This window comes from Oncorhynchus clarkii, chromosome 17 (genome assembly GCF_045791955.1).
Source record: "Oncorhynchus clarkii lewisi isolate Uvic-CL-2024 chromosome 17, UVic_Ocla_1.0, whole genome shotgun sequence".
Classification (NCBI taxonomy): domain Eukaryota; kingdom Metazoa; phylum Chordata; class Actinopteri; order Salmoniformes; family Salmonidae; genus Oncorhynchus; species Oncorhynchus clarkii.
Genome location: NC_092163.1, coordinates 58,216,232 through 58,229,550, shown reverse-complemented (window position 1 = coordinate 58,229,550; position 13,319 = coordinate 58,216,232). Strand labels below are relative to the sequence as shown.

Below are 13,319 nucleotides of genomic sequence, written 5' to 3'. Positions count from 1 at the left end.
ATCTCCTGATTGAATGTGTTGCTGGGGAGATTGCAGCCAACCTTGAATGTTGTGCAAGTCCAGACAAAGCAACACATATTTGACCTGAAAGTGTAGGCTGGGAGGAGACTCTAACAGAGACTGTGGCTGTGGCTGGCCCCGAGCCCTCAGGGGGCTCCTGTAACTCCCCATACCCCTATCTACTATGTGACCTGCTTCACCCAGGGGCTCCTCTGACATTTAATTTCCTCAACTGGATCACAGTAATATGCTTTCATCAAATAGTTGTATAAACAAACAGTGTTCTACTGCTCATAGTGTGTCATTCTGCTCCTCTCAGAGTGTCAGGTTCTCTTTCCACTGAGTGCAACCTTTGTCTTCAAATGTGTACTCGAATCACAAACTTAAACATGTTTCAAGGCTGAACATGAAGACGTGTCAATCTCACTATTGTTTAGAGAATCCTGCATGAAAGACCACAATGCGCTATTCAGGACTCTAGAATAGTGCTGTGAATACATTTAAACATGGTATGAAGTCAAAATACATCAGAACACATTCATGTTGAAATGAGATCTGGTATCACAGAATTAAAAAGGTTCTCATTCAGGCAGGGAGCAGAATATACAGGTGCTACTCCTTTCCTGCACTGTAGAATTCCAGGCATGTTGAAACAGTGACCTCTCCCTGGAACTGGGATGTCCAAATAGCTGTTCTGTTTAACATAACTTATACCTGTTTTATACAGGAAGTCTTAATAACATATTGCTCTCACAACATGTGAACTGCAATATTTTAATCATAAATGTTATTCACAAGTAATGTCATAGCGTAACATCACTTATGATGTAAAATATATGGTGTTTTTCTTTTATCAAACACAACTGATTTTGCATTATTCTGGGGGCTAACTGTGACCATTAAAATACTGTTATTTTGCATACAGATTTCCTGCATTAAGTTTCCTTTTTATCTCCATGTTTTCTTCCATAGTTGCAGTCACCCAGAAAGTGAGCAAATTCCTTGGCCAACGTGTCCAAACAGACTCCACTCCACTCTGGTGAGAATGTAAGGAAGGGGAGGAGGGGGAGGATTGGGAGGAGGGTATTTTGATGATATCCCACATTTCCATAGAATTTCTGCCAAAGAACGCAAAACTCACATCGGTAGATTGTTGTCAAGCATAGACAGCCAAAGACAAAGCTATTAAACATACTACTGTGTTGACCTAGAATAATAATAGAATAAAGCCAAAATGGTTCATCCATTTCAACAGTTATTGATTGTTTATACTTTGAGTATGATAATTTTTCATTATCATTTCTTATGCTGAATTGTGAAAATGGATGTGGAACAATACTGCTGAATAATGTTGGGTGTTTGTTGGTGGAATAGTTTTAGTTTCTCAAGGGAGGGGATAAGTTCTGTTCTGTCATTCAGAATTTGGCCACAAGGGCTATATTAGGGTGTGGACCAGTATTAAAGGGATACTTCGGGATTTTGGCAATGAATACCATTGATACCATTTTCATGTTTCTGTGTTCAATATTAAGGAAGTTAGAGGTAGATTCACAAGCCAATGCTAATTAGCATTAGCGCAATGACTGGAAGACTACAGGGACAACTGTTCCCATAGACTGATAGTCATTGTGCTAACGCTAGTTAGCAATTTCACTAATGTAAGACTCTGGAGAAGTAAATAAAGGACTTAATTGCAAAAATCACAAAGTATCCCTTTAAGATAGAGGGGGCGAGGCATGCTCTTTTTGCTGCAATGCCATTGGTCCATGCTGTAAGCTAAAATGCCTCTATTTAGGGCAGGTGAAAAGACAATGAGGCTGACATCAGGCACTTCAGGAAAAGGATTGATCTGGACTACTTCGTTTAATTTACCTTTCAAAGGAAATTTACAGAAACTTTTCGGAGACATCGTCTTTACTTTTTGTTTACCTTCAATGATTACTCAGAAATAAAATCCAGAAGATGTTTTATTTTGATGAAACTGTTACTTGATGTTTGATATTTGTGTTTTGTTTGGTTTTTAGATATGGATCAAACGAGAACCAAGAGTTGAAAAGTCAATCTCCAGTAAGGTGAGTCAGATTGGAGACTTCCGGTATCGATGTTAAAACAGGGTATGCAGTGACCCAAACCTTCAACCATTTGATTGATAGGTAGCAGTCGTGATATTGAAATCTCATATTCCACTCAGTATTGCAAAAGTAAAAATCATTACATAAAAAACAATGTGATTCTGGGCCAAAGAGGCTTAAGCCCCACCTCTACATATGTCTAACAGGGATAAGGCATTCACCAGGGCCTGGAACACACTGAAGGAATGGAACAGTACAGGAGCAGGTTGCATCTTGTGTGAGAGGCTGGCACACCTACACAGAGGCCCACACACAATACACAGACACATGGAGTGAACTGTACGTAATTCTTCACTCCTCAGTTTTTCCTCAGTGTCTAATGTTCCATTTTGACAAATTTTGTGATTTGTTTTCTGACAAGGATCCAAGGAGTACTCTGCTTTGAATTGGGGCGAATGAAGGAAAAGACCCATAGGCTGACTGGAATTATCCATGCATTCTATCCTTCATTCCACCGGAGTCTGTGTCATGAACCAATCAGATTTCAGTGGTATGAAGAGTAAGAAACATGGAGTTTATCATCAAGAGAAAATACTTGGAGAGTTGGATTCTTTACTCTGAATCTTGACTCAAATCAGTAACTTAGCTGAATTTTACCTGAATTTTCGGAATATAGTTTTGACCATTGTACTGCAGACATAGTGTATGTTGCTACAGATTATGATACAGCATTATGACAGAAACATTTTTGCATAGATCAGTAAAAGCCTAACAGAGAGGTGCAAACATGAATAACGTTTTATTTCCTGCATTAGATTTAAGGAATGTTTATGTTTATCGATTGGTGTATGACACAGTTGCAATTTCTACACGAACATAGTGGGCAAGGTCAGATTTTTGTTCATTAACATTATACATTCATGGCAGTTTTGTGTCCTGCCATACTCTACTGCTAAAAATGCATCTAAAAAAAACAAGTTGCATCCAACACACAAAATTCAAATATATGTGGCTAGGGTATACACAATTCAAAGCCCTTACAAAGAACACAAAATGTTTGTAGTAATTGCAATTTGATGACTCATGACTCACTCTTTGTACATAAATCATGAGGTTTTGAAGTTGTCATACAGACACCCCTAACCCCACCCCTCCTAGTCCATTTTACTCAGCCCTTGTATTCCGGAAGTGGATATTTGCAAATGGCAAATATCACCCCTAGCAAGTCAGTCAATCAAGGGTATAAAGGCTCATGCAACTTAATCTAACATCTAATTTGATGGAAATGTCTACATTTATGTCAACCAATCATATACTATTATCTTAGTAGTCTCATCTTTATTATTTGACCTATAAATGAAAACCATCCTTTTCACATTTACATCAGATATTTATATTCAGAGTGAATCTTTCTTGTTCTAAAGAGTTGGTTTTCTCATGCGACTGTACCTGGGTCTCTGTGGGGCAATTAACTACCTTCATTAGCAGTGTGACGCTTCACAGATCTCATTCAAATCGTTAATAACAATGAAAGAGACAGCTGGAAGTCATTTGACAGCTATAGTGTGCTGTTAGTCATCCAGTTATAATGTTTCCATCCAATTAAGATGAAGGAGCATAATGAATGAACAAACAAAGTGATAACAGGACAAATATGGAATGATTAATATCATGGCAATTTCACTAATAGGACTGACAGAAAAGGCTCAAACACTACTTGTGATGCTCATTTTAAAATTTGTAGGCATGTTCTAGGCACATTTGTAGCAATATATTGGTTTCATGACCTTTGAGTTCCATCAATCTAGGCTTGCCACCAACTTTCCCACATAATAATCCACACAGCTCAAACATTAACTTTATACAGTATATTAAACAATATTAAACAGAAGAAAAGTCTTCTTAAAAAATGTGAGTACAAGAGGTCAAGATACTTTTGCCACACCTTTAACAATGTACAATGTTAGGTCTATGTGTTTTCTACTCTATATTCTAATAGCAACATAATGAATTTATAATCAACATTCATCTTTGTTACCATCTTACTAAAATAAGTCCCTAACTCACACAGTAGATAGTGTAGTGACTTTGTCCTGAACGGGCCTCTCCTGCACCACACACCTCAGCCTGCTGTTCACCTTCCTGTTGGTGGCTATGATCACCAGGGGGCTGAGCGCTGCATACAGCGACGAGAAGAATATGCGCAGGTCTGAGATCAGTGAGGAGTTCATGGTCTTCGTCACGGTGAGGGTGTATACCCACAGTCCATTATCCACCCCATAGAGGACCACATACAGGGTCACCAAGGCCACTACAGCCTTAGCCGCCCGCTGCTCTGCCCCACCGCTGGCCCCAGAGCTGCTGCGGAGTCCCTTCACCTGCTGGCTGTAGCGGTACAGGAACAAAAGGATGACCAGACTGGCCAGGGTCATCATGCCCATAGGTACCACGTCCCTCCCTACCTGGACAGCCCCGTTCACCTGTTTGGACTGCATAGTAGGAAAGCGAACATAGCAGAATTGAACATTAATGCTGTGCTGCATGTTGACCGAGTCATTCCGGGAGCCCAGGGAGAAGGCTATGGATGCCGAGCTCATGGAGGTATTGATGACCCAAAGGGTGAGGAAGATCACTGCCAGGTAGCGAGCCACCAGGACACGGATGGAGGCCCAGCGGGAGCCGGGAGTAGCGATGCTCAGGCACTGGTAGGCACTCAGCACAAAGGTGAGCCAGATGGAGAGGGAGCGAGACGTACGGTAGACAAAGATCACCCCCTGGCAGCCCGTATCCCCGAAGATGTTGACCAGGCGGAAGGTGGCCAGGGTCTCCAGCAGACAGCGCACGCTTACCACCAGCAGGTTGGCACAGGCCAGGTGTAGCACAATGGCGTCAGCAGGAAGAAGCTGATGCTCCTGGTACAGTGCCAGGAGGAATGCCACGATGACAGCAGTGTTTCCTGGAACTCCAACCACAGTGAGAGACAGGTACAGCATTCCCCGGACCACCTCCTCTGATTCCATGGCTGCAGGGATGAAGGATATGAAAATATATGTCATAGGCCTATCAGTATTTGTCAATATATTCAATCATCTCAGAAGGCCATTGCATTCATCAGTTATCTTACCTGAGGGGTATGCTTTATGATGCAGTTGGAGTCTGTAGATCACAAGTCTGTTTGTAAAACAGACCAAAGTCCCCATGTCTAGTGAGTTTCCTCGTATTCTTATACTCCTAGAGTGGTTCAGTAGCCGTAGGGAGTGATCAGCATGGTCCACTGACTTTAGGCTGCTTTTCAGTCTCCCTCCAATTACCTGATATCAATACAGATGACTGCATATTTTCCAGCTGTGTCCATATGGCACCAAAACATATGATTAGGACTGAGGACAGTCAGCCAGAATGGAAATGTACTGTAGGTCTCAAGAAGTATCTCAATGGGCTCAATGCATTCCCAGCCAGACCGGTCACTTTCAATACTCATGGACTAGATCTACTGCTCTATTTCTATGGTTCCTTTGAATTGCTTTCTGCTATGGTCCAGGTAAGGACTAACAAGGCTACAGTGCCCCCCTATGGAGAAAGATGTGACAAGATAGATAAGTGTATAATTTTTGCCATAGAGCCCCAGAGTGGAGGTGTAATAATACACACAAAACCTAGTAGTCAAACAGGGAAATGGATCCAATTGTTTTTCCACCATTCATTTTTCCCATAGGGAATTTTTAGAAACACTTCAAATAATGTCTGTTTTGTGTAGGCTTACCCTGGCGTGACGTTTTGATAACCATGTAAATCTCTCCCAGTCAAAGTGAGTTTTAGCAATTGTATTCGGGCTCCATTTACTCCGATTTAAAAATGCTAGCATCAAAGTAGACATCATGGAAGACTACAAATCCCTGCACGTTATCTCTAGCTGACACCTTTGCTAACAGGTATTGTGTCAATTTAAAACTTGCAGAAGACAGTTCACAGAATTGTCAAGAAATGTATAAATGTATTCATTACAAAATGTAGCTAACATTAGATAATTAATACAGAGGTTCTTACCTTTGCCTCGATTTGGCAGTCTTGTCCAGATCATCATGGCATTTGTAGTTCTTTATGATAGACACATTAGTAGCTAATTAGAATTGAACTTTTGAGGCGTTAATTACAGGCAAATTTATGGATAAAAGTCCCCTTGTCCTAGAGGGATTTACACGATTATCAAAACATCACACCAGGGTAAGCCTACACAAAACACAGTCCTTCTAAGTGTTTCTAAAATCCCCTACGGGAAAAATGAATGGCGGAAAAACAATTGGAACCATTTCCTTGTTTGACCCCTGGGGTTTTATGGGTATTATGACTCATACTGTGGTACTCTATTAAAAAAGATCTGACCTAGGAGTAAAATAGTTACACCAAACTGAGAAATACTGTGTAATGGCTTTCTTCCGTCGAAGGAGAGGACCAAAATGCAGTGTAGTTCGTGTTCAACGTGTTTAATAAAAGACGATAACGTGAACACTACACAAATGCAAAATAACAACCGTGGCAAAAACCCGAAACAGTCCTATTTGGTGCAGAGCACACAAAGACAGGAAACAACCACCCACAAACCCCTACACAAAACAAGCTACCTAAATATGGTTCCCAATCAGAGACAATGACTAACACCTGCCTCTGATTGAGAACCATATCAGGACATACATAGAAACAGACAAACTAGACACACATAGAATTCCCACCCAGCTCAGGTCCTGACCAACACTAAAACAAGGAAAACACAAAATAACTATGGTCAGAACGTGACATAATATATGAGCACTGTGTGGTTTGTTTTACTTTGTGATTGATGCTTGTAATGAAATGAGTAACAAGTGAAACAAAGAGCATGTTTCAAATCACATTTTATTTGTCACATACACATGGTTAGCAGATGTTAATGCGAGTGTAGCGAAATGCTTGTGCTTCTAGTTCCGACAATGCAGCAATAACCAACGAGTAATCTAACCTAACAATTTCACAACAACTACCTTATACACACAAGTGTAAAGAAAGGAAGAATATGAATGGCATAGGCAAGATGCAGTAGATGGTATCGAGTACAGTATATACATATGAGATGAGTAATGTAGGGTATGTAAACATATACAAGTGGCATTGTTTAAAGTGGCTAGTGATACATGTATTACATAAAGATGGCAAGATGCAGTAGAGGGTATGGAGTACAGTATATACATATGAGATGAGTAATGTAGGGTATGTAAACATTATATTAACTGGCATTGTTTAAAGTGGCTAGTGATACATTTTTTACATACATTTTTCCATTATTAAAGTGGCTGGAGTTGAGTCAGTATGTTGGCAGCAGCCACTCAATGTTAGTGGTGGCTGTTTAACAGTCTGGTGGCCTTGAGATAGAAGCTGTTTTTCAGTCCCTCGGTCCCTGCTTTGATGCACCTGTACTGACCTCGCCTTCTGAATGATTGCGTGGTGAACAGGCAGTGGCTCGGGTGGTTGTTGTCCTTGATGATCTTTATGGCCTTCCTGTGACATCTGGTGGTGTAGGTGTCCTGGAGGGCAGGTAGTTTGCCCCCGGTGATGCGTTGTGCAGACCTCACTACCCTCTGGAGAGTCTTACGGTTGTGGGCGGAGCAGTTGCCATACAAGGCAACCAGGTGATACAGCCCGACAGGATGCTCTCGATTGTGCATCTGTAAAAGTTTGTAAGTGCTTTTGGTGACAAGCCAAATTTCTTCAGCCTCCTTCACCACGCTGTCTGTGTGAGTGGACCAATTCAGTTTTTCCGTGATGTGTACGCCGAGGAACTTAAAACTTACTACCCTCTCCACTACTGTCCCGTCAATGTGGATAGGGGGGGTGCTCCCTATGCTGTTTCCTGAAGTCCACGATCATCTCCTTTGTTTTGTTGATGTTGAGTGTGAGGTTATTTTCCTGACACCACACTCCGAGGGCCCTCACCTCCTCCCTGTAGGCCGTCTCGTCGTTGTTGGTAATCAAGCCTACCACTGTAGTGTCGTCTGCAAACTTGATGATTGAGTTGGAGGCATGCATGGCCACGCAGTCGTGGGTGAACAGGGAGAACAGGAGAGGGCTCAGAATGCACCCTTGTGGGGCCCTCAGCGGGGTAACAGGGCGGGGTCGAGACCCAGGGTCTCGAGCTTGATGACGAGTTTGGAGGGTACTGTGGTGTTAAATGCTGAGCTGTAGTCGATGAACAGCATTCTCACATAGGTATTCCTCTTGTCCAGATGGGTTAGGGGAGTGTGCAGTGTGGTTGTGGTTGCGTCGTCTGTGGACCTATTGGGGCGGTAAGCAAATTGGAGTGGGTCTAGGGTGTCAGGTAGGGTGGAGGTGATATTGTCCTTGACTAGTCTCTCAAAGAACTTCATGATGACGGAAGTGAGTGCTACGGGGCGGTAGTCATTTAGCTCAGTTACCTTAGCTTTCTTGGGAACAGGAACAATGATGGCCCTTTTGAAGCATGTGGGAACAGCAGACTGGGATAAGGATTGATTGAATATATCCGTAAACACACAAGCCAGCTGGTCTGCGCATGCTCCAGGCGTCTGGGGATGCCCTTGCGAGGGTTAACACATTTAAATGTTTTACTCATGTCAGCTGCAGTGAATGAGAGACCGCAGGTTTTGGTAGCAGGCCATGTCAGTGGCACTGTATTGTCCTCAAAGCGAGCAAAGAAGTGTTTTAGTCTGTCTGGGAGCAAGACATCCTGGTCCGCGACAGGGCTGGTTTTCCTTTTGTAATCCGTGATTGACTGTAGACCCTGCCACATACATCTTGTGTCTGAGCCGTTGAATTGCGACTCTACTTTGTCTCTGTACTGACGCTTAGCTTGTTTGATTGCCTTGTGGAGGGAATAGCTACACTGTTTGTATTCGGTCATGTTTCCGGTCACCTTGCCCTGATTAAAAGCAGTGGTTCTTGCTTTCAGTTTCGCGAGAATGCTGCCATCAATCCACGGTTTCTGGTTTGGGAATGTTTTAATAGTTGCTGTGGGTACGACATCTCCGATGCACTTGCTAATAAACTCGCTCACCCAATCAGTGTATTCGTCAATGTTGTTTAACGCAATGCGGAACATATCCCAATCCACGTGATCGAAGCAATCTTTAAGCGTGGAATCTGATTGGTCGGACCAACATTGAACAGACCTGAGCGCGGGAGCTTCCTGTTTTAGTCTCTGTCTATAGGCAGGAGCAACAAAATGGAGTCGTGGTCAGCTTTTCCGAAAGGAGGGCGGGGGAGGGCCTTATATGCGTCGTTAGAATAAAGTTAGAATAACAATGATCCAGGGTTTTACCAGCCCTGGTTGCACAATCGATATGCTGATAGAATTTAGAGAGTCTTGTTTTCAGATTAGCCTTGTTAAAATCCCCAGCTACAATGAATGCAGCCTCGGGATATGTGGTTTCCAGTTTACATAGAGTCAAATAAAGATTGTTCAGGGCCATCGATGTGTCTGCTTGGGGGGGGATATATGCGGCTGTGATTATAATTGAAGAGAATTATCTTGGTAGATAATGCCGTCGACATTTGATTGTGAGGAATTCTAAGTCAGGTGAACAGAAGGACTTGAGTTCCTGTATGTTGTTATTGATGTCATTGACGTCTCACTGTCATTGTCACCTCTGTCAGAGATGAAAGTGATGCTGAAGCAAGACACCATGCTCTATCAAAACACATAAGAAGTTAATAAAAAAATATATCTTCCTGTAAGTGGATCCCACTCCAAGGAGTGTATGTATACATATTAGTGTATACCTCTACCCCTCCTCATTAGTCTTTAATAAGACATAATGTCTCCCACAGAGAGCGATGGGGATACGAGTAGGGTGGCAGAAGAAATAGGACAGGAGAGTAAATAACTTAGTGAACAGAGTAGCTTTTAGAGATTTTCAACAGTCATCTGTAGTTTGTGACAACCTCTTTGAGGCAATGAATAATGAGTCAATAAAGTAATTAGAAGCGGGGGGGGGTCTGGTCTTTGGAGGAAACACATTAAAACCATCTGCTCACTGACTCGGAACACATGATCAAATCCCCAGAGAAGAACATGCATGAGCCTGCTCTTTAATTAGTCCTGTACTCTTATAAACGTTTTGATACACACATGGGGAAATAACACCTTTACATTATGTAACCCAGAGAGTGCTTCCAGGATGTGTTTAGCAAATTAAATTAAAATGTCACCTTCGCCTTTATCAAGGATTCTTCAGTATTGGTTGACTTTCTTCTAAGTTTGACTATTAGTCAAAGGGCTGTGCAGTCTAAATGACACATTATTGGAGCAACACTTAATTACAAATGTACACTGTCTGGATTGCATAGTGCAGAAGAGTATTGGTGGAACAGGATGATTGTTTTGGAAAACTCTAAGTAGAACCATACAGGGTTCTTTAGTTTGTCCCCATAGGTTAACCCTTTTGGTGCTGGGTAGAACCCTTTACAGATGGTTCTATCTAGAACCCTCTGTGTAGGGTTCTTCAAAAAAATCACTGTATATGGTTATTTCTAGAACCCACTATGAACGATTCCACCAGCCTTATTTGCCTTTAAAATGTTATTATCTATGGCAATACATTATATACTGTGTATCATAAGGCCTTTCTTTGAAGGCCTGGTTATACCCTAACACAGGTTTACTGGCCACATCAGGCCTGCAAGTCACATTATGCTGGCTTGCAAAGTGATATGTAATTCCTATTGGAATCCAGCCATAGTTAGGATATCCAACAAGTGAAATTGTTAATCACCCTCAACCTGCATTCAGTATGACTGCCAGGTAGGGAATATTGAGAACTGAGACTACCTCATTCACCTAACCTGGAACAACCATCTCAGTAATGGGTGAAATAAATCCAACCGATTGTATTAGTTTAGAAAACTGTATGTTATTTATCTTTGTGTGGCAAAAAATGTATTAACCAATCAATGTAAATGCAAAAACACATATTACACTAAGAATTTTGAAAATCTCACTGCAATAGAACATGCTGGGAAATATTATATATGCTTTTATGTAGAACCCTTCTTGCCTTTCAAAGAATCCGTATTGCCTTCCAAAGAATCATCAAAGGACCCTTTCTTCCAAAAACGGTTCTTAGGATATTAAAGGTTCTCTGTAGAAGCCTTTGCCTTACAAAGAACCCTTGTCTTCCAAAAAGGGTTCTTCTGATCAAAACGGTTCTTGGTAGAATCTTATCCCTCTGCAAAGAACCCTTTTGGAACCCTTTTTTTCTAAGAGTGTAGGTGAATAAAGCAGTATTAAGAATAGAGAATAGAACATCAGAATATAAGGTTACTCTCCCATTGCTCCCAATTAGAACAGACATCTGTTATTGCTGGATAATGACCTGTGCTGCTGTGTGCCAAGGTGACATACTCCCAGGACAGGAGATAACAGAGGAGAGCAGTGTAAGGGGCCAGCTGTGCATGTTAAAATCCTCTAAATGACTTCCTAATAGCTTCATCAAGCTGCTTTTACATCAACAATAACAAAAACCTCTGCTGGGGTATGGGAACACGAAGACTGAATCTTACCCCTTGACTAGTTTTGCCAAATTATTACTTTTTTTTTATTTAATTGAAGTTCCAATAGAATATGGCCATTGATTGCTGCCATCAAAAAAATGTATAGTTGTTCTTATTCTTGTTTACATATTGTAGTGGTTCTTACATCTTTAGGAGGGGTGGGGTGAGTGTTCTAATGTTGTCCCCTAATAGTCCCCACAGACTAGAACATGCTATATATTGAAATTACAGGGGCAATTTACCACAATGAATGCTCAATACTGTGTTCATGCTTCTTTATCAATAGTTGCAGGTAAGAATATGCTTCTGCAATCCTAGTCTAATAGAGAGTGCAATAAGTAACATTTGTTCACAGTTGGTGTATTCATAAATCTGTTTAACAAACTTCATTTTCTGTCTCTATTCTTCAGTGTGGTACCCAAGTTAAGTATCATGTTGGATCTCTGTGTCACCATTAAAGGGGTGTCCTTCCTGTTGCAAACAGGGTTAGGGTTCCTGGGGAACACCCTGGTGCTGCTGGCCTACACCCAGGTCGTCTACTCTGAGTACCGACTCCAGCCTGTTGACATAATTCTCTGCCACCTAGCCTTCGTTGACCTGCTGCTGCTCCTCACCCGCTGCGTCCCCCAGACTATGACTGTGTTTGGCCTGCGTGACCTGCTGAATGACCCGGGCTGCAAGGTGGTCATCTACACCTACCGCATCGCCCGGGCTCTGTCAGTGTGCATCACCTGTATGCTCAGTGTGTTCCAGGCAGTGACCATCGCCCCTGCAGGTGGACCCTGTTTGTCCAGGCTTAAGGCCCGGCTTCCTAGGCTCATCGTGCCCACCATCGCAGGGCTGTGGCTCTTCAACATGGCTGTATGCTTCGCAGCTCCACTTTTCTCTATTGCCCCTCGCAACGGCACGGTGCCTGCCTTCACCCTCAACCTGGGCTTCTGCCATGTGGACTTCAGGGACAGGCTGTCCTACAAGATCAATGGAGTGGTTGTCTCTACACGGGACTTTGTCTTTGTGGGGCTCATGTTGTGGTCCAGTGGCTACATCCTTCTCCTCCTCCACCGTCACAGCCGCCAGGTGAGAAGCATCCGACGATCATCCCAGGGTGGAGGAGCTGAGACTAGGGCTGCCAAGACAGTGATCACCCTGGTGGTGTTGTATGTTGTATTCTTCGGCATAGACAATATCATCTGGATTTACATGCTGACGGTAGATAAGGTGTCTCCAGTGGTAGCTGACATGAAGATCTTCTTCTCCTCCTGTTATGCCTGTCTCAGCCCCTTTTTCATCATCAGCTCCAATAAGAAGGTCAAGAGTAAGTTGGTGTGCGTGGCAGCTGACCAAGAGCAGCCATCAGTCGACACACAGAACTCCAATGACAAGATGTAAAAAGCTCCCAAAATTCTGGGCAGATTTATTTTCTTTTTCTGGGGCTATTAATTCCTCATGGAGGGTTTTGATGTGATTAATTTGTGTGATTATGCATATGTAACCTACTTGTTATAGGCATTTTATTTATTTGTGTAAATTATTGACCGTTTTCAGGATTTTAGATTGAACTAGTCTGACCTGAGGTTTGAAACTATATTATCATTATATTGGACAAGCAGGAACTGTGAAGATAGACTGCAAATACAGTAGCATAAAATACAACAATGTCGTCCAGCTATACTTTTTTTTTTTTAAATA

The 13,319-nt window shown here is 42.2% G+C and overlaps 2 protein-coding genes across 2 annotated transcripts; one reads left to right on the top strand and one right to left on the bottom strand.

Moving 5' to 3' along the window:
* Positions 1-4,135: 4,135 nt before the first annotated feature.
* On the bottom strand, positions 4,136-5,259 carry LOC139371179 (olfactory receptor class A related 2). Its single transcript, XM_071111342.1, has 2 exons — positions 5,197-5,259; positions 4,136-5,094 (listed from the first exon to the last, which is right to left on the bottom strand). Exon 2 carries the CDS (start codon positions 5,090-5,092, stop codon positions 4,136-4,138), a length of 957 nt encoding a protein of 318 aa, XP_070967443.1. The 5' UTR covers positions 5,093-5,094; positions 5,197-5,259.
* A 6,803-nt stretch (positions 5,260-12,062) lies between these two features.
* On the top strand, positions 12,063-13,019 carry LOC139371180 (olfactory receptor class A-like protein 1). The gene has a single exon (XM_071111343.1). It carries the CDS (start codon positions 12,063-12,065, stop codon positions 13,017-13,019), a length of 957 nt encoding a protein of 318 aa, XP_070967444.1.
* Positions 13,020-13,319: the final 300 nt, after the last annotated feature.